Consider the following 18,077-nt stretch of genomic DNA (forward strand, 5'->3'; position numbering starts at 1 on the left):
TACCTTAACGTATCTCACCAAAATTAAAACTGTTTTTATTGCTTAGATGGACGAGCACGCGGCCTTCCTGATGTTACGTGGTTATCGAAGCCCATAAACTTCTACAACGCAAATGCTGTGACGCACCTCGAGACATACGTTCGAAGATCTTAATTTTTACAATACAACGGCTGCCCCGCCCTTCAAACTGTATGCGTTACTACTTCACAGCAGAAAAGCCGGGTGGTGGTAGCTACCCGTGCGGACTCACAAGACGTCCTACCTACCTACTTACGTAAAATTACGCAAATTATAATTTTTGTATTTAATTTATTTTTTATTACACGATGTTATTTCTTCACCGTGGGAGTCAGTCGTGAACAAGTGATAAGTACGTAATTGATTACAAAAATTGGCACCCGCCCGCGGGACTCGAACATGGGCACAGTCTCACCGCTCGATACGCATGCACCGAGCGTCTTATCCTTTAGGCCACTAGGACTTAGGGTATTAATAAAACACAATTAAATGCGAGTAATACTGTTTTATTGAGTGCGAGGTGACAGGAGGTCCTGTGCCCCCCTCTTCCCGCCCCCGCCCCCCGGCACCCCGCGCCCGTCGCTCTCTAGATCCGAGCGAGCCTCTAACATACTCAGTAAACTTTCAGCTCGGAGTTTCAAAAAATGTTCTCCGAAAATTTAATATGGTTTGTCCTGATACTGGTGATATTTATGAAATATCACCAGTATCATGAACGCATGAGTATTCCGTGTCAGAGGACCGTCGAGGTGCCGTTAGATCCAAGCTCTTGGCTCCCGACAGCACGTGTCGGCGCCGGCTCCCGGAGCACCCGGCTACATGCAGCTGGCTAACTACACGTGGAGGTGCAGACGAGGAGTCCCGGGGGGAGGGAGCACCAGCACACCGCTCTACTATAACTAGAGATTCGTACCAGATAAGAGACGCGTACAAAAATAACATACAACTATATATAGACACCGCACAATATGGGACCGGTGACGTCATCAGCCCTCTCACACCCTCGCTCTGTACTTCGAATTCTTGCAAATTGAAATACACTTTTAATTGAATCATTAATAATATATCACTACTATTAAACCAGTTCGTAACGAGATCTTCACATTCGACGAAATTATTGATAATACTGTTGTGCTACTAACTGGGGCTTCATAGAATTAAAATAACCAAATAATGTTGAGGGTCGAGTGATGACGTCACACCTAACAACTACGTGTCACATGGAGGTGACGTCACGCGCCACTGAGATTCACATAAATAACATTCAGGTTTGAAACTGGCGACTGGACCGAGCGCCGGGCCAAGGCACCCACCGGACGCGAGCCGGACGCGAACCGGACGCGAGCCGGACTTAAGCTTCTAAAGGATATTATTTTATGGACGTGCAAGTTTATTTTTAATATAAAATTTATAAAAATATCTGTCGTGATATGGATTATGATCCAAGTCAGAGTATACCAGTCAACAATGAACACTGTTGCAACCAGACAAGGTACACAATCAGGCAACACTTAGGACATTTATGCGTCAAAATAAGACCTTATATTATATAAATATTACAAGTTTAAAGTTACACATTTATAAAACATATTTGATATCAATATATAGTGCAGCCGGCCGGTCAGTGCGGCGCGGGCGCGGGCGCGGCGGCGGGCGCGGGGGCGGGCGCGGGGGCGGGCGCGGAGGCGGCGGCGGGCGGGCGGCGCAGCAGGGCGGGCTTGGCGGCCAGCGCGGGCTTGAGGGAGCCGCCGGTGAGGGTGAGGTCGGCGAACTTGGCCGCCACGCGAGCCGTGTTCCGCGCCGGCACCGGGCTGCCCCCCGCCGGCTCCTCCGTGCCGCCCTCCGACTTGGACTGTCTGTATGGAACAAAAATACAAAATTATTAAAATTTAATATAAACTGAAGCGTGAAGCTCCAAAACAATAAAGCTATTATAGACCCTTGTCTTTCTTATTCTTCTTTAATAAAATTTCAAACATTTAAATGTAATTTTAATATTGCAAAGGGACAGAGGCTGGTGCGGAGCACACCGCGTCGTGTGGAACGCACTGCACTGGAGCATTCGTTATCCACCTTCAATCCACACTTGTCTCACTGTTGAGTCGTCATCTGTGAGCGCCGGTAACCACTTAGCTCCAGTAGATTGAAGGCGCAAATGAAACTCAAACATAATTATTAATCCACAACTATACGTACTTGTGTTGAGGACGTTTCTTGAGTGTATCCCTGTTGTGCACGAAGGTATCTGCGGGGTCAGCGCCGGGCGTCACCGCGGGGGCCGCGGCGGGGGGCACCGACGGGGGCTCGACTGGGAGCAGCGCGGGGGGCGCGGGGGGCGCGGTGGGGGCCGCACGGGACGGGAGGTCCAACACTAGGTCCGGGGTGCTCTCCGCTAGACGACTGGCACATTATAAAAAGGTAGTTAAAGTGTGTCCGGCTTGAGTGGTGATTTGCACTAGTTCTTGTAAATAAATTAGACAAAGACGAATGGTAATTACGTCAACAAGATATTTCCTTCTCGCTGGAGCAGACACGAGGATATTGTTCACCTCTACTCTATGTGCTGTCTGAAGTGCTACTGTTGTAAATATTTACGATTAAGGTGCGACGCCGCGTCTGTCGGTACGACGGTAGTACTGACACCAGTCTTAGAGTACTCGATAATTTCATATTGATGTCACAGTGGCTGTGTAGTGTACTGAGATAATAATTAAATTAACTTTTGAAAATATCTTGTTCACCTGGATATAAGGCTACATTAAAAAATCACGAATAGATTGGTCGCAAAAGTACAATAATTGGACATACGTACGCTTGGTACATAACAAGGGCTGGTTACCTGGCGGTGTCGGTGCGGGCGGCGGGGGCGGCGGGGGGCGAGGGCGCGGGGGCCGCGGGGCTCGTCTGAGGAGGGGGGAAGATGAGAGTTCACGGACATCACTTCACAGTGCAATCCCTACAGGCGACACGACCGCGCACCCCCGACGAGAGCCGGCACGTGACACATCATTAACATTGCAATTATTTTATTTCACATTAATATTTGAGGTTCACATTTAGTTTGCAACAACAAATTATAATATAACCTAACTATAGGTATATTTAAATAAATCTTAAATTGAACGTGCTAATTACAAAATGGATAATTACAACTCGACCAAGCTAAGTTAGCACCTCGCTGGAATGCGGCGCGCCGCCCGCTTCCCCGCTCACGTTCCCGCGATCGCCATATTGCGTCAGTACGGTTAGCATATTTGTCGCTGACACGCGTCACACGAATTTTCGTCTCCCTATCCGTTGAATTTAAAATTTTGAATTGTTCTTGTAAGGTTTATTGTAGAAGTTTTGTTATATTACTGGACTGTTTTTTGTTAAGTTTTTTTGAAACTGTTGTTACTGAACGGTTAACGTTCATTTCAACAAAAATAAAATGGAAAGTTGATACACAGTGAAGGGAGAAACATAATCCTGAAAGTATTGAAGTTTTAAGAAGAAGAAAAAGCTAATAATAGAATTACCTATCCGGTGGACAATGTTATTCAGCGAACTTATGCCGTAACCAGCATATCTAAGAGGACGCTAATGAATATAAAAAATAAATCAAACAATTATCGCAGCCAGCTGCTTAGCCAGCTGCTTTACCAGCGTCACGTTCTTCGCCACGTCCAAGTACTAATGGCCAATTAAGTCCTATAAAAATATACTTGACAGTTTTGACCTCTGTGCGCTGAGGAATATTATTAACTCATTTTACACCCTCAGAAAAGAAATCCCAACCTTAAATAAAATTCTCAAGATTGCAAAACTAGATCTGAATTATTCAGGCCAAAAAGAAACATTAAGGAAAATTATTACTGAGCAATTAGGATATAAATTTAAAAAGTGCAAGAACGCCCGGGTGATCTTAATACAAAAAGCCTATATTTCGCTATATTCTCATATACCTATGTATAATATATTGTTAAAAACAATAAATGCAAAGTAAAATCTAACAAACAATTGTTTACATTTTTAAAGTCATGGCGAATCCTTTTGTCAGACCGTACCTAAGCGGCAGTGTGACGTAATCGATGCGAGGTGCAAACTTAGCTTGGTCGAGTTGTACGTACATATACTTTAATGTCCATGGGTAACATCACCTGAATTCCAGAACATAATAATAACCAATAATTCCGAAGTAATATATGTAGACATTTTAAATTTTTTGGAAAACAAGCGATGAGCTTGGGACAAGTCAGTAGGGTGATAATTAGTAACGTGGGACACGGAGACGCTTAGAGTGGACTACCCGCGAAGTGGACTACGAAGTGGACTATACGCGAAGTAGACTACCCGCGAAGTGGACTACTCGTGAATCGGACTACGAAGTGGACTACGAAGTGGACTATACGCGAAGTAGACTACCCGCGAAGTGGACTACTCGCGAATTGGACTACGAAGTGAACTATACGCGAAGTGGACTACTCGCGAATTGGACTACGAAGTGGACTATACGCGAAGTGGACTACCCGCGAAGTGGACTACTCACGAATTGGACTACGAAGTGGACTATACGCGAAGTAGACTACCCGCGTAGTGAACTACTCGCGAATTAGACTACGAAGTGGAATATACGCGAAGTAGACTACCCGCGAAGCGGACTACTCGCGAATTGGACTAAGAAGTGGACTATACGCGAAGTGGACTATACGCGAAGTGGACTATACGCGAAGTGGACTATACGAGAAGTGGACTATACGCGAAGTGGACTATACGCGAAGTAGACTAGTCGCGAAGTGGACTACTCGCGAATTGGAATACGAAGTGGACTATACGCGAAGTAGACTACCCGCGAAGTGGATTACACGCGAATTGGACTACACGCGAAATGGACTACCCGCGAAGTGGACTATGAAATACACAGCACGCGAAGCAGACTACCCACGAAGTGGACTATGAAATACACAGCACGTGAAGCAGACTACCCGCGAAGTGGACTACACGCGAATTGGACTACACGCAAAATGGATAACACATGAAGCGGCCGACGTTGAAGAGGACTACCCTCGAAGCGGACGAAGCTTGAAGCGGATGTGGCGTGAAGCGGACACAAATCAAACACAGACATGCAAGTAACAACGTTTATTGAACACTATAAGCACCGATCACCATTACATGCGTACACTTAGCCGACTATCAAAGAATACACTCTACATACTAAATTTAGTCCTTTTAGATTTGTAGATGCGAGTTTCGCTTCCAAAGTACACTATAACCAAATTGGCGCGTAGAAGCGTAGTACGTTCGTTATATTATATTCTTTGAGTCTTTGTCACAATCACTAGCACCCACACGTGCGCGGGGCTACTCTCCGACTTTAATTAAACCTAACATTACTTAAAGTGTATTACTTAATTCTCTTAATGTCATTTGTTGTTGTTTCGATGTTCGGTGGGAGGCCGTCCGCGCGCGGGCTCCGCGTTCTACTCTGCACTGAGTTATTCTTACGCACAGTTTTATGTGACACCAAATTTATTTTAGTTCAGCAGGTAGATACTAATGTTGGAGTATTTAACTAGTGCGGGACCGCAGAGCGACACGTCTTGCAGTTCCGTGAGCCACACGCAGCGGACTCGTTAAGTTCGAATTACTAAAGCATTACTTATATGAGTAAGTGAATACTGTTTAGTCGCAAATAAACGTTAGTTCCGTGCGGCTCACACGGTGGTCTCCAGCGGTACCTGCGCGGCGGCGGCGCGGCGGGGGGCGCCGGGGGGCCTGCGGACACGACACACTACGTTAGCGGGGGGCACGGGGGGCAGGGGGGCAGGGGGACAGGGGGCGGGGGGGGCAGGGGGCGTACGCACCTCTGGAACTCCGCAGAGTCGCGCTCGCTCCAGTCGCCGTTCTCGCACTCGTCGCTCGCTTCGTCTGGAACAGTCATTGTAGGGATGAGTCCTAACTATTGTCAAAGACACGTCTGTATGTGTGTTCACAGATGCGCAACACGAGACGAGCTGTTGGAATCGGAACCCACTCCGTAACAACTGTCACGTTTCAGGTGTACGAAGTCGTAAGTCGAATCAAGATGAACCTTTTTCCAGTACAAATAATTAAATAAAAAATGAAAGATGTGGTGTCGTGGTACACCAGGTAGGAACGAAGTTCCTTCGGCTAATGTAGAATCGACACAATATGCAAACAAAAAAAACGTGCTCAATTTTATGTAGGTTTTCTTGATTTTTCTCTTAAATTTTGCTGATTAGTTTTTATTTAAGTGCAGGAAAGTATGTAAAAGTAAAAGAAAGAGGGAGAAAGAGAAAGGTATTATACACTACTCGCTTGTGTATGCGACTGTCGCGCCTGCGCACGTCTCATTTAACGGTTTTATTCCACGCACTTTTTTCCACGGATTTTTTCTTACGGTTTTACTATCACATTTTTTTCAGTTCGGTCGCGCAGCAAAATCCCTATCCCCTCCAAGCCTGCCATAAGGAACTTCGTTCCAAAATGATCTGAAAATAAGCAATGACCCGAGTGTATAGGAGAGGGCGAAGTATCACTGGCGTCGGAACAACCACGTCGTTACAACAGCGCCGGCGACGCCAGGCCCTCCCGCCGACACATGTAGGGGACCGACTCGCGCGGGGGGCGGTCCGCGCGCTGCGGGCGGGCGCGGGGGCGGGGGCGGGGGCGGGCGCGGGGGCGGGCGCGGGGGCGGGCGCGGGGTCGGGCGCGGGGGCGGGGGGAGTGGCCCTTGAGTTGCCCGCAGCTATTGTCAATAAACGCAACAATGTAGTGGAGGCTTGCGCACCGTCTTCGTCGTTGTAGAGCGACAGGTCGTCCGGCGCGTCGTGCTCGTCCAGTGACGTCACGTCCGGGGCACACTCCGCGCCCTCCTCCTCGTCGTACTCCTCGCCCTCCTCTTTCTCTTTATTGTCGTCCTCGCCGCTCGCATCTCTACGAAAAATTCGACAAATTAAGTACGAACAATGTATGTGGTTAACATCGAAGTGAAGCGACACTCACGGGAATCTGCTGTACAGGGCGTAGGGCGCGATGTCCTGCGGGAATACGTCCAGGTGGTGGATGATGGTGCGCTTCACCAGCTCGTTGACCAGGTTCTGCGCCGTGACCTGCTGGCCGCCGTCGGCCGGCGCGGCGGCCAGCAGCGTGGGCCCCACGCAGATGGCGAGGTTCCAGGCGTCCATCATGTTGTGGTCGCTGTGCTCGGCCAGGTGCGCCAGGAAGGCGAACAGGTAGCGCAGCACCAGCAGCGCGGGGCGCGGCAGCACGGCCAGCGTGTCGCGCAGGCGCCGCACGAACTCGGCGTCGTCGGGCACGGCCGCCACGCGCACCAGCCGCTCCTGCAGCTGCGGGGGCAGCAGCGGCGGCCGCAGCTCGCGCAGGTACAGCTTGAGCAGCCCGCACACCGAGTTGATGTCGGTCGCGTCGCGCACGTCCGCCAGCGGGTCCTCGCCGCGCTCGAAGGCGGCCCGCAGCGCCTGCATCTCCACCTGCGAGCCCGACACGCGGAACGCGCCCTGGTGCCGCAGCCCGTACGACGCGATCACGCGCACGCACGACGTCAGCACCACGGGCAGCCGGTGCTCCAGCGGCGCCGCGAACTGTCCGCGGCGCAGGCGGGCGGCGGCGCGGCGCGGCGGGGAGGGCGGCGTGCCGGGCGCCCCCGCCGCGCCCCCCCCGGCCCCCAGGCGCGCGCGGGCCACCCCCGCCTTGCACTCCAGGCGCGCCAGGCGGCCGGCGCACGACACGTAGGCCCGGAACTTCTGCAACAACAGTCGGCTCGTGGTACCCGCGGTCTCACGGCGCGCGGCACCGCACAGAGTTTACGAACCGCTAAGTAATAGTCCTCTTGGTCTCGTCGCGGCGCGTCGTTATCGTCGGCGGCGGCGGCAGTGGCCAGGGGTGTAGCTCCGGGGCCGAACAGGTTGCTGACGTCCCAGTGCGCGTCGCTGCCCTCCATCTGCAAGAGGCGTGGCTAGAGCGGCGGCGGGGGCGGCGGCGGGGGCGGGGGCGGGGCGGGTGCGGGGGGGCGGTGCGGACCTGCTTGATGAGCTCTGCCTCGGCGGCGTCGAGCGTCTTGGCGTTCTCGCGGCACTCCGCCCGCAGCTGCCGCGCGGCAGCGTCGAGCTGCAGGAGGCGCTGCTCCAGCTCGGCGGTGACGCGCGCGGTGTGCTCGTCCTGCTCGGGCGCCGCGTCCCCTATCACCTCGCGCATCTCCTCGTCCTGTCTGGGAATCGTCGATAAATTAAAAATACTTTTTAATTCGCTCAATGGAACTGATATACGAGGTGTCCCACAATGGGTGGACGAACTCACGGTCCACCTGTTGTTAAGTGGTTATCAGAGCCCATAGACATCAACAAAGTAAATGCCGCCGCCTGCTTGAAACATGCGTTGTATATATCAGTTTTTACAATACAATGGCTGTCCCTTCAAACCGAAATGCATCTCTGCTTCATAGCAGAATAGGCAGGGCGATGATATCTACCCGTGCGAGCTCACCAGACGAGCATCACTCAGTCCCACCAGAAAATATGCATATTAATACTGGTTTACGAATTGCATAGATTATGCTGAATATGTTTATCTCTACCAAATAGACACTAATTCTGTGATATATATCGCTTTCATTAATTAAGCCCTCTTTAGCGCGTTATCAACATTTTATATCTTGTAAAACATGTTCAACACATGAAAGGATAAAATTTATAGTAGATATCCTAACAATGTGTCGGTCTAATCGAGTTCTTAGAACACGAAAAGGCCACGTGATGTCAGCTAATAAAAACACACATAAATAAAAACTGCGGCGCTAGTTCGCTGCGACAGTGTCATCATATCAAATAGCTTCTTTTGTCTTTGTAACAAGAGTGAAATTTAGTACCATTTACAGTTTTGTTTGATTTTTTTTTTTATTGTTTGAGAACTATGTACCCAGTAAAAAAATAGTTGCATTTTTAGTAATATCTATTTGATAGTGAAAAAAAGGTCAACAAGAATTAAATAAATTAAAAATCTGGATCCCATCACTACAGGCCGGCACTAATAAATGTAAATCCCGAACAGAGATTATAAATATAGCTACCAACTTTTACACTAAATTATACAGTCAACCAGACATTAATCCACTGAGGAAAAAAGATATCTTTAGTCATACTAATACCTCATCTGTACAACGCTTTTCCGAGTCTGAAGTCTTAAGACAAGTAAAGAAACTTAAGTCAGAAAAGAGCCCAGGACCAGATGGAATTACCAACGAATACATCAAGTTAGCTAGAACCTTACTATTGACACCAATCACCATCTTATGGAACAAAATACTTGAAGAAGAAACTGTGCCGCAGCTATGGAGGGAGTCTGAGATTATATTACTATATAAAAAAGGTAATCCAGCTGACATAGGGAATTACCGCCCGATTAGCCTTATGCCCTGTTTATATAAATTATTTGCCTCCTGCCTACTTGAAAGAATATCCTCCAGCATTGATTCACACCAGCCGATAGAGCAAGCTGGCTTCAGAACGGGTTTTAGCACGGCAGACCATATTCAAGTTGTCGACCAGGTTATCGAAAAATACTTAGAGTTCCAAAGGCCCCTATACCTGGCTTTTGTAGATTATAAAAAAGCTTTCGACTCTATATCACACGACAGTATCTGGGAAGCTTTACATGCATTAAATATTCAAGAAAAATACATTAGCATTCTAAAAAACATTTATACCAACTGCACAAGTAAAGTTAAGCTAGATAGAATCGGAGCAACAATCAACATAAAGAGGGGAGTCCGTCAAGGCGATCCTCTATCCCCAAAACTGTTTATAGCCGTCTTACAACAGATAACGAGCAATTTACCATGGTCTAAAAAAGGGATTAACATAAATGGAAGCTATCTGAGCCATCTCGAATTTGCAGATGACGTTATACTATTTTCTGAATGCCCACAACAATTGAGTATAATGATAAATGAATTACATCAAGCTAGCTCAAAAATTGGCTTAGAAATGAACCTCGAGAAAACTAAAGTAATGACTAATCACCATACGTTACCAATCTCTATCAACAACATTCCTCTTGAAATTGTAGAAAAATATGTATATTTAGGAAAGCAAATATCTTTTAGAAGGGAGAGACACTCAGAAGAAGTGGACCGACGAGTTGCCATGACCTGGAAAAAGTATTGGGCTTATAAGGAAATTTTCAAATCGCAACTGCCATTGTCCACTAAGAAGATAGCCATGGACACAACTATACTACCATGCCTGACCTATGGGTGTCAATCATGGACATTTGATTTCAAAACGAAAAATAAAATCCAGACCACTCAGAGAAAAATGGAAAGAAGTATTATGGGCTTAAAACTTAAAAACAAGGTGAAATGCACGAATATCCGTCAGAAAACGAAAATAACAGATGCTTTAACATTCTCGCTACAGAGGAAATGGAAATGGGCAGGCCATCTGGCTAGATACAACGACAACAGATGGACAAAAAGATCGGTCGTATGGACAGGTCCACGAGGAAAGAGAGCTAAAGGCCGCCCCTACGCTAGGTGGGTAGACGAAATTATAACAGTGGCTGGTAAAGATTGGCTGAATATCGCCAAGGATAAGAAGAAGTGGAGTACCTTAGAGGAGGCTTTTACCCGAAGGGGGTCCATACAGAAATAATGTAAATAATATTAAAATTAATATAAGAAAAAAAAAAAAAAAAAAAAAAAAAAAAAACTAAATTAACTTTTTTAAACTTTAATATATACTTTTTAACTGTTTAATAATAAAAAAAAAAAAAAAAAAAACCATTTATGTATCTTCAAATTGTTTGTAATTAAGTATTTTTGTGTGGAATAAAGAAAGCTTTATTATTATTATTATTATTATTATTATTATTATTATTTGATAGTGGCGCGTTTAACTGCGCGCGGTACCTGTCCGGCGGCGGCGGCTGGTGCGGCAGCGGGCGGGGCAGCGCGAAGGCGGCCACGTGCGCGTCCAGCAGGCGGCGCCGGTCCGCCAGCGCGTCCAGCGCCGCCGCCGCGCCGCACAGCGCCTCCCCCGCGCCCGCCCGCGCCCGCCCCGCGCCGCCCTCCGCCGCGCCCAGCGTGCGCACGGCGCGCCCCACCACCGCCTCGAACCCCACCTCCATGCACTGCGAGGAACAACACGCACTGTCACGCCCTTCATACTGCCTTCATAACATTCAACCTATCAATAAAACTTAAATGTTCATTTTTTATTTAGTAGTTTTTGATATTCTAATCTCTTCAACTCAAAAGAAACATAATAGGTCTCATCAAGGCATGAAGTTGCAGTTTTACAATACTGGCCGTTTGAAACTAAACCACTACCAATATGGACCACCAATATATACCCAAATACCATATATACCCAAAAATAACTGCAAAAAGTTGTCGATTTTTGGTGTCGTTTTTCATTGTGACGCTGTCTCCGGTCTCGCCGCGCGGCCCGCAGCCTGGCGTGCGAATACCAACTGCTAGTATTGAAGGTGAACAATGTTCTTGTTTGTGCCCGTCGATATTTATAAACAATCTGGTTTTGTTTCGGTCCGCTTCTTGTGATGTGGTTAGTATTCCTAGTGTGCGGGTGTGCGGTGCGTGCGTACCAGGATGATGTCGGCGATGTCGTCGAGGAAGTACCGCTGCAGCGTGGCGTTGGCGGCCTCGAGGCTGAGCACGTAGTCGGCGCGGGCCCGCAGCGCGTGTGCGCGCGCCGCGCTGTGCCGCGAGCGACGCTGCAAACAATCCGCCCTCCATCTTTACTATTAACTAACTAACTGCAAGAGTAGATTGCGCTCGTACACTATAATGTGAACTTATAATTGAAAATGCTAGTAGCTCTAGAATTTGTGCAAACGAACAGTTTTTAACTTAAGCTTTTAATTCGACTGAATCATTTTCATAGAAGCCTTTTATTGAATGTATCTTTGAAGAGTACCGGCATAGCACGTGAGAGCGGCTCGGTCGCGAGTTGGGGGTACCTTGTCTAGTTCCTTGTCGAGCGCCTTGAGCTTCTTGTGTCGCGGCGGCGAGTGTGCGGCGAGGGCGGCGCGCGCGGCGTGTGCGGTGCGCAGCTTGTGTGCGGCGACGCGCCACTCGTGCGCCGCGGCGGTCTGCGCCTTGCCCGCGCCCCACGCCTCCGCCAGCGCCGCGCACACCTCCTCGTGCCGCTCAGACACTGCACCCAAATATATCATTACGGATCGTCGTCTCCTATGTACCTAAACATATAAATAATATATTATAAACTGCAGGCCGAAAGTTTAAGACCACCTTACTTAAAATAGGTAAATGAAATAAAACTCCCATGAAATATTAAATTTTTAATTAACCTTTTTAATCTACACTTATTAATATTATAAAGCTAAAGAGTTTGTTTGTTTGGTTGAACGCGCTAATCTCAGGAACTACTGGTTCGATTTGCAAAATTCTTTCAATGTTAGATAGCACACTTATTGAGGAAGGCTATAGGCTTAACATAACATCTTAACATCGCAGGAAAATAATGATCAAGCGCGTAATATTTATGTAGAATTCAATCGTGAACAATTGTTAAGTACGTATTTCATTGGAAAAATTGGTACCCGCCTGTGGGATTCGAACACCGGTACATCGCCAGATAGAATACACCGGACGTCTTATCCTTTAGGCCACGACGACTTCAGCAGAATATGCAAACGTGCATTTCTTTTTTTATCTTATGAGATTTTATTACAATCGATATGTTGAATCGATATATTACAATGAAGTTGTATTAGTGCGGTCTTGAACTTTTGGCCGCCAGTGTAAATACAATACAATACAATCCACGTTACTTACTTACAGGTAAGCAGAACTAATATATAATATATATGGCAGGTAGGCTAGTTCCATTTTTTTTTTCCATTAATTTACTTATTTACACATTTCGATCTATTGCATGAAGCAACTATTTACACAAAATAATTACAACAGTTAAATACACATACCACCGAAATATCGGTTTTAATTTTTGGCCTGTTAATTGATTCGTCTCGCGTTACTGATAACAGCTTATGAGACATCTTAAAAATTGATATACCGAATCTTATTAAATTCACTGAAGTTTACTTACAACCGAGTACAACTCGCATACACTTCAAGTGCAATTATTTCACTGAATTTCATATTTAATTAGCTGACCCGGCAGACTCGGTAGTGCCTCAATCGATAGATAAAAGACCTCAACTTTTGTAAAGGAATCCGTCCGACGGGGGACATACCATTGTTATTTTTATTTAATTTCGAGCATCTTCTTATTTATCTACCTTTTAAACTTCCTCTGGACTTCTACAAATAATTCGAGACCAAAATTAGCCAAATCGGTCCAGCGGTTCTCGAGATTTAGCGAGACTAACGAACAGCAATTCATTTTTATATATATATATAGATAGATAGATATTGATTTGAGTTGAAACACAAAGGACTGACCGATGTCCCGGCACTTCCTGTGCAGGCGGAGCGCGTCGTCGGCGGCCCGCTGCAGGCGCGCGGCCAGCGGGCCCCCGTACAGGTCGGCGAGCGCGGCGTGGTCCCGGGACAGCGAGCGCGTCGCGTCCAGCGCCGTCTGCCAGCACGAGAACGCGCCCGTGATCGCCCATTGCTCGCGTCTGTAACGCAACCGGGGACACCGCGCCTTTACGAGCTTCTCTACAGTGAATCTCATTCAATTATTATTAACGAGGGAAACAGACCACGCGGACTCGTATCAAGATGGTATAATTTTTCTAATGAAATATGTACTCAACAAATGTTCACGATTGACTTCCACGGTGAAGGAATAACATCGTGTAATAAAAATCAAACCCGCAAAATTATAATTTGCGTAATTACTGGTGGTAGGACCTCTTGTGAGTCCGCGCGGATAGGTACCACCGCCCTGCTTATTTCTGCCGTGAAGCAGTAATGCGTTTCGGTTGGAAGGGTGGGGTAGCCGTTGTAACTATACTGAGACTTTAGAACTTGTATCTCAAGGTGGGTGGCGCGTCTACGTTGTAGATGTCTATGGGCTCCAGTAACCACTTAACATCAGGTGGGCTGTGAGCTCGTCCACCCATCTAAGCAATAAAAAAAAAAAAAAATGTCGTCTCATTTTAATAAATTTATCAGGAAGAGTCGCATATGTATATAATGGTAGGTGTTTTTAGCATTTCGAGGAATACCAAAATGCAGCTCATCACCTCCCTCGTCTTCTCCATTTTTCTCTACGGCGCAGAGACTTGGACCCTCAAGAAAGCCGACCGCCAACGCATCGACGCGTTTGAAATGTGGTGCTATAGGAAAATGCTCGAGACTCGTTGGACAAAACACAGAACCAACGAATCCATTCTTACTCAAGATTCCAATGCGCCTCATTACTATATGCGCGCGGAGGAGTTTCGAATTCTTTGAGCATATCGCCAAAGAGAGAGGTGAAAATCTGCTCGAAAAGCTGCTGGTAACAAGCAAGGTATGCGGAAGAAGACCCAGAGGCAGAAGTCCAATGGGCTGGTCGGACCAGATACGCTCCACTCTCAATACTTCAGTCCACGTTGCTATCCACACAGCCGAGGATAGGCAGGAATGGCGCAGGATAATACAGGAGAAAGTTTTTAGAGGAGGCTACGACCCTCAGCACTGAGGATTATCGACGCAAGAAGGAGGAGGTGTTTTTATTTAACTGATTTGAATTGATGACTTACCCTGGTTTGATAAGAAGACTGTGCACAGTCCGAAAGAAGTTACAGAAGGAGATACGTACTTGTGTTTCTGTCCCTCGTGTCGCTGGTGCGCGGCGCGGGCGAGCTTGTCGAGTGCCCTCGCGTACTCGTGTTCCAGGTCGGCGCGTCTCCGGCAGTACTCGTGGAGTTCCCCAGCCACGCCCGCCGTCGCCTCCGCGCGAGCCTCTAGCACGCGAGTGTGCTCCACTAGTTGTGACTTTATATCTGTAATCATAAAGAAAAAATCATAAACATTGTAATCTAACAGCTTTTTTATTATTTTTTGTCAGGAGGAAATCACCGGACTTCCGCCCTGCACTGGGGATGGAGGGCGGGGCATGTCGGAGTTGAACCGACTAAAAGCTCTTGTCGCTTGACAACCAGCATCCAAACCTCGCATGAGACAGAACTCATGAAAAGGCAAAGGGGGGAGAGTGAAGCGTTTAGTGCGGAGCACATCTCTCCCATCACCCTCCCCCTCGGGACGCCGGACCGACGGTCGTCGGCGCCACGACCACCAGCCCTCTCGGTCGGCAAATCTAACAGCTAAGAAATTACAACTGAACATTTGCACCTACTTCACCGTACGCAGATAGAAATCCCTACCGATTACCTAATGTAAATTACCAAGATACATAAGGGCAGTACTGTACGTATGTGACGACCCATAAAAACCATAGCTGATTAAGGCGGACTGAATAAGACACACACGTGCGAGATAGTATTTCCCGTATACAAGAACGTTAGCTTATCGTCAAATATATTGTAGTAAGGTAGCACAAGTCAAGATTGTCGTTAGCGTGTTGTGAACCGTCTGCAGCGCGTCGTTGCAGGCGACGGGACGCGACGCGCTTCGGCTGTGACTCACGTACCTACTTTATTTATTTTGCACTGTATTATGTTCATTAATTAATATTAATACTCTAACATAATCGCTTAGCGCGATAAAACATGTTATTTATTATTAGAATTTAATTATTTTGTAAATGTTTGTAATCGTACATTTGAATTAGGTCAATCAGAATTGAATTTTCATATGATGATTAAGGAATTACGTGTTTAAATTTTATTGAAATTTACAAATATCAATAAATTGACCATCGATATTTACATACGTTGGTCATTTACACTAGGAACACTTTTTAACTACCCAGTAACAAGTGTACTTCTAGTTTTAAGGTGTTTATCTTATCACGAGCTTTCACCTATGAAATATTCTGAAAAAATATACTTAGTTATATGATACTGTCACACGTGCACATGATGTCGGTGAATAATGCCTGGAGCTCAGCCAACCAGATGACTACTGCTGAAGAGTCTTTACAAACCGCGTTAAATGAGACAGGGCTCTTAGCGTTTCAGAAACAACGTGGACAATACGACGGTGTGTGGACAAAAATTGTATTCTCTTGAACAGTATTGTATACGGATGCAGCGATTCCAAGAACCATGGATATATTATCGATCGGTTCCTGAGAGGATCCGATCTTCAGCTTTATCATAGCCCATACATACAATAATAATGTTCAGAAATATTATTCTTAAATAATACTAGTAACGCAAGATCACGGTAGATGTACGTAATATACATGTACTCCAGCGTACATACAATAAAAATCAAACAGAAGCATTCCGTTTTATTTACAGTTATCAAAAGAATTTATAGAATTTACAAAATAACAATAAAAATAATTTAAGCCGTTGGTTCAAACGAAAAAAATTAATCTAATAGTATCATTAATCAATTTGCGAAGTAGCCGGTGAGTCCGAAACAAGCGAGGTCTGAAAAGAATGATCGCGGGTCCGGCGGGTATGAGACCACCAAAGTCAAGACACTGTATATTATTACATTTTAGCCGTTGTAACTATAGGTACTGAGACCTTAAAACTCGTATCTCAAGGTGGCTGGTGAAATTTACGTTGTAGATGTCTATGGGCTCCGGCAACCACTTAACACAGGTAGGCTGTGAGCTCGTGCATCCCTCTAAGCAATAAAAAGAAGAGCAGTTACGATGATTAGGTAGTATCGCACTGAATCACGACGGTCTAAACATGTTCTTTGTCTCGGTCAATCGTGAACAAATTAAAGTTTAAGTTCAGATAGCGGAAGTTGAACGCACGAGATCGCAGGCAGGTCCCCGGCGGCTCTGCACCCCCGACTCGACCACACCGGACCGACGCCGCGACGACGACGACCACTGATCATTTATAATACGATAATAACTCCCGGGAGTTTCGTTTTGTTTTGACGCTCTCGACGAACCAACGAACGGGTCATTGCATGCGACATGTGTGAGAACGAAATCGATATAAAAGCGTGATTCGTCATCGCAGTCATAGGGGAAAGTGGATTTCAATGTCGAAGGATGAAAGGTTGGGGGAGCGCCGGCCGGAGGGGACCAACTAATGACTGTGTTCTATACTTTATGTTTATAGTGTGTTGTGAGCGAAATGTCTGAATGCTCAATATGGATAATGATCTCCGGGGCGCGGTGTACTGCACGACGCACACAGGCCTGCGCGCCGCCCTCTGCACCGTTGCACCGCGCTCGACTGCGGAGACCGACCACACGGTCCACACGGCGCCGCGACACTACCACAACAACAACAACAACATTCTACGCGCGCGGTACCCGCGACGAGCTTCAACACAGACGCATCTTTATTTACTCGCGTGTCCGTGCCTATAATTAGATATTGGCATTTTGCGTCGAGTTTTTTTGTCGACATTAATAGATCATAACGGTAGTCCCGCGTCACGTGACGCGTCAGTCGGATGGAGCGATGGCAGACGGCGTGCTTGTTTGTTTGTTTGACGACACAAAGTCGTGGTGAGTGTTCACGTACCGGGGAAGGCATTGGCGAAGTCTGGCGGTCCCCAGTCATGCCGCGGCTGCACGATGCAGTGGAACATGGCGGAGCGGCGGCGCTCGACTGAGGTCGCGCAGCCTCCGCGCGGGATTCGCCCTCCGCGCCCCTCCCGCATGCTGCACCCTCACTGCTCACGATACATCAACTCCACCCGATCATTACGGCACTACCCGGTATTGACACGTGAACCTTACCCTGTTCAATAGCCTAGGGCCTACGCAACACGGAACGTGGTTTCCTCGACCGTGGCTGAAGTCAATGCAAACCACTGTATGTAATGTAACTGTGTAATTCATATGTTACTTCGCGTTTACTAAAAGGACTATTAGAAACAGTTAGACCGACCCAGAAGTGGTTAAGCTCGAGTTTTTTTAGTTTTTTTATTGCTTTGATGGGTGGACAAGCCCACCTGGTGTTAAGTGGTCACTGGAGCCCGTAGACATCTACAACGT

At 47.0% G+C, this 18,077-nt stretch overlaps 1 protein-coding gene across 1 annotated transcript; it reads right to left on the bottom strand.

Moving 5' to 3' along the window:
* Positions 1-508: 508 nt before the first annotated feature.
* LOC101745749 (SLIT-ROBO Rho GTPase-activating protein 3) lies at positions 509-17,722 on the bottom strand. Its single transcript, XM_038017162.2, has 15 exons — positions 17,602-17,722; positions 14,796-14,979; positions 13,487-13,665; positions 12,019-12,215; positions 11,644-11,772; positions 10,949-11,169; positions 8,065-8,251; positions 7,856-7,984; positions 7,027-7,787; positions 6,812-6,957; positions 5,865-5,928; positions 5,739-5,775; positions 2,858-2,922; positions 2,215-2,418; positions 509-1,874 (listed from the first exon to the last, which is right to left on the bottom strand). Exons 1-15 carry the CDS (start codon positions 17,666-17,668, stop codon positions 1,640-1,642), a joined length of 2,805 nt encoding a protein of 934 aa, XP_037873090.2. The 5' UTR covers positions 17,669-17,722; the 3' UTR covers positions 509-1,639.
* Between the last annotated feature and the right edge of the window lie 355 nt (positions 17,723-18,077).

Source organism: Bombyx mori, chromosome 18, assembly GCF_030269925.1.
Source record: "Bombyx mori chromosome 18, ASM3026992v2".
In the NCBI taxonomy this organism is placed as follows: Eukaryota; Metazoa; Arthropoda; class Insecta; order Lepidoptera; family Bombycidae; genus Bombyx; species Bombyx mori.

Excerpts from the sequence above, each read along its gene's own strand:
- LOC101745749 (XM_038017162.2), bottom strand. The coding sequence starts at position 17,668 with ATGTTCCACTGCATCGTGCAGCCGCGGCATGACTGGGGACCGCCAGAC. Across the intron at positions 11,170-11,643 it reads ACATCGCCGACATCATCCTG|TGCATGGAGGTGGGGTTCGA; the intron begins GTACGCACGCAC and ends TGTTCCTCGCAG. Across the intron at positions 1,875-2,214 it reads AAGAAACGTCCTCAACACAA|ACAGTCCAAGTCGGAGGGCG; the intron begins GTACGTATAGTT and ends TGTTCCATACAG.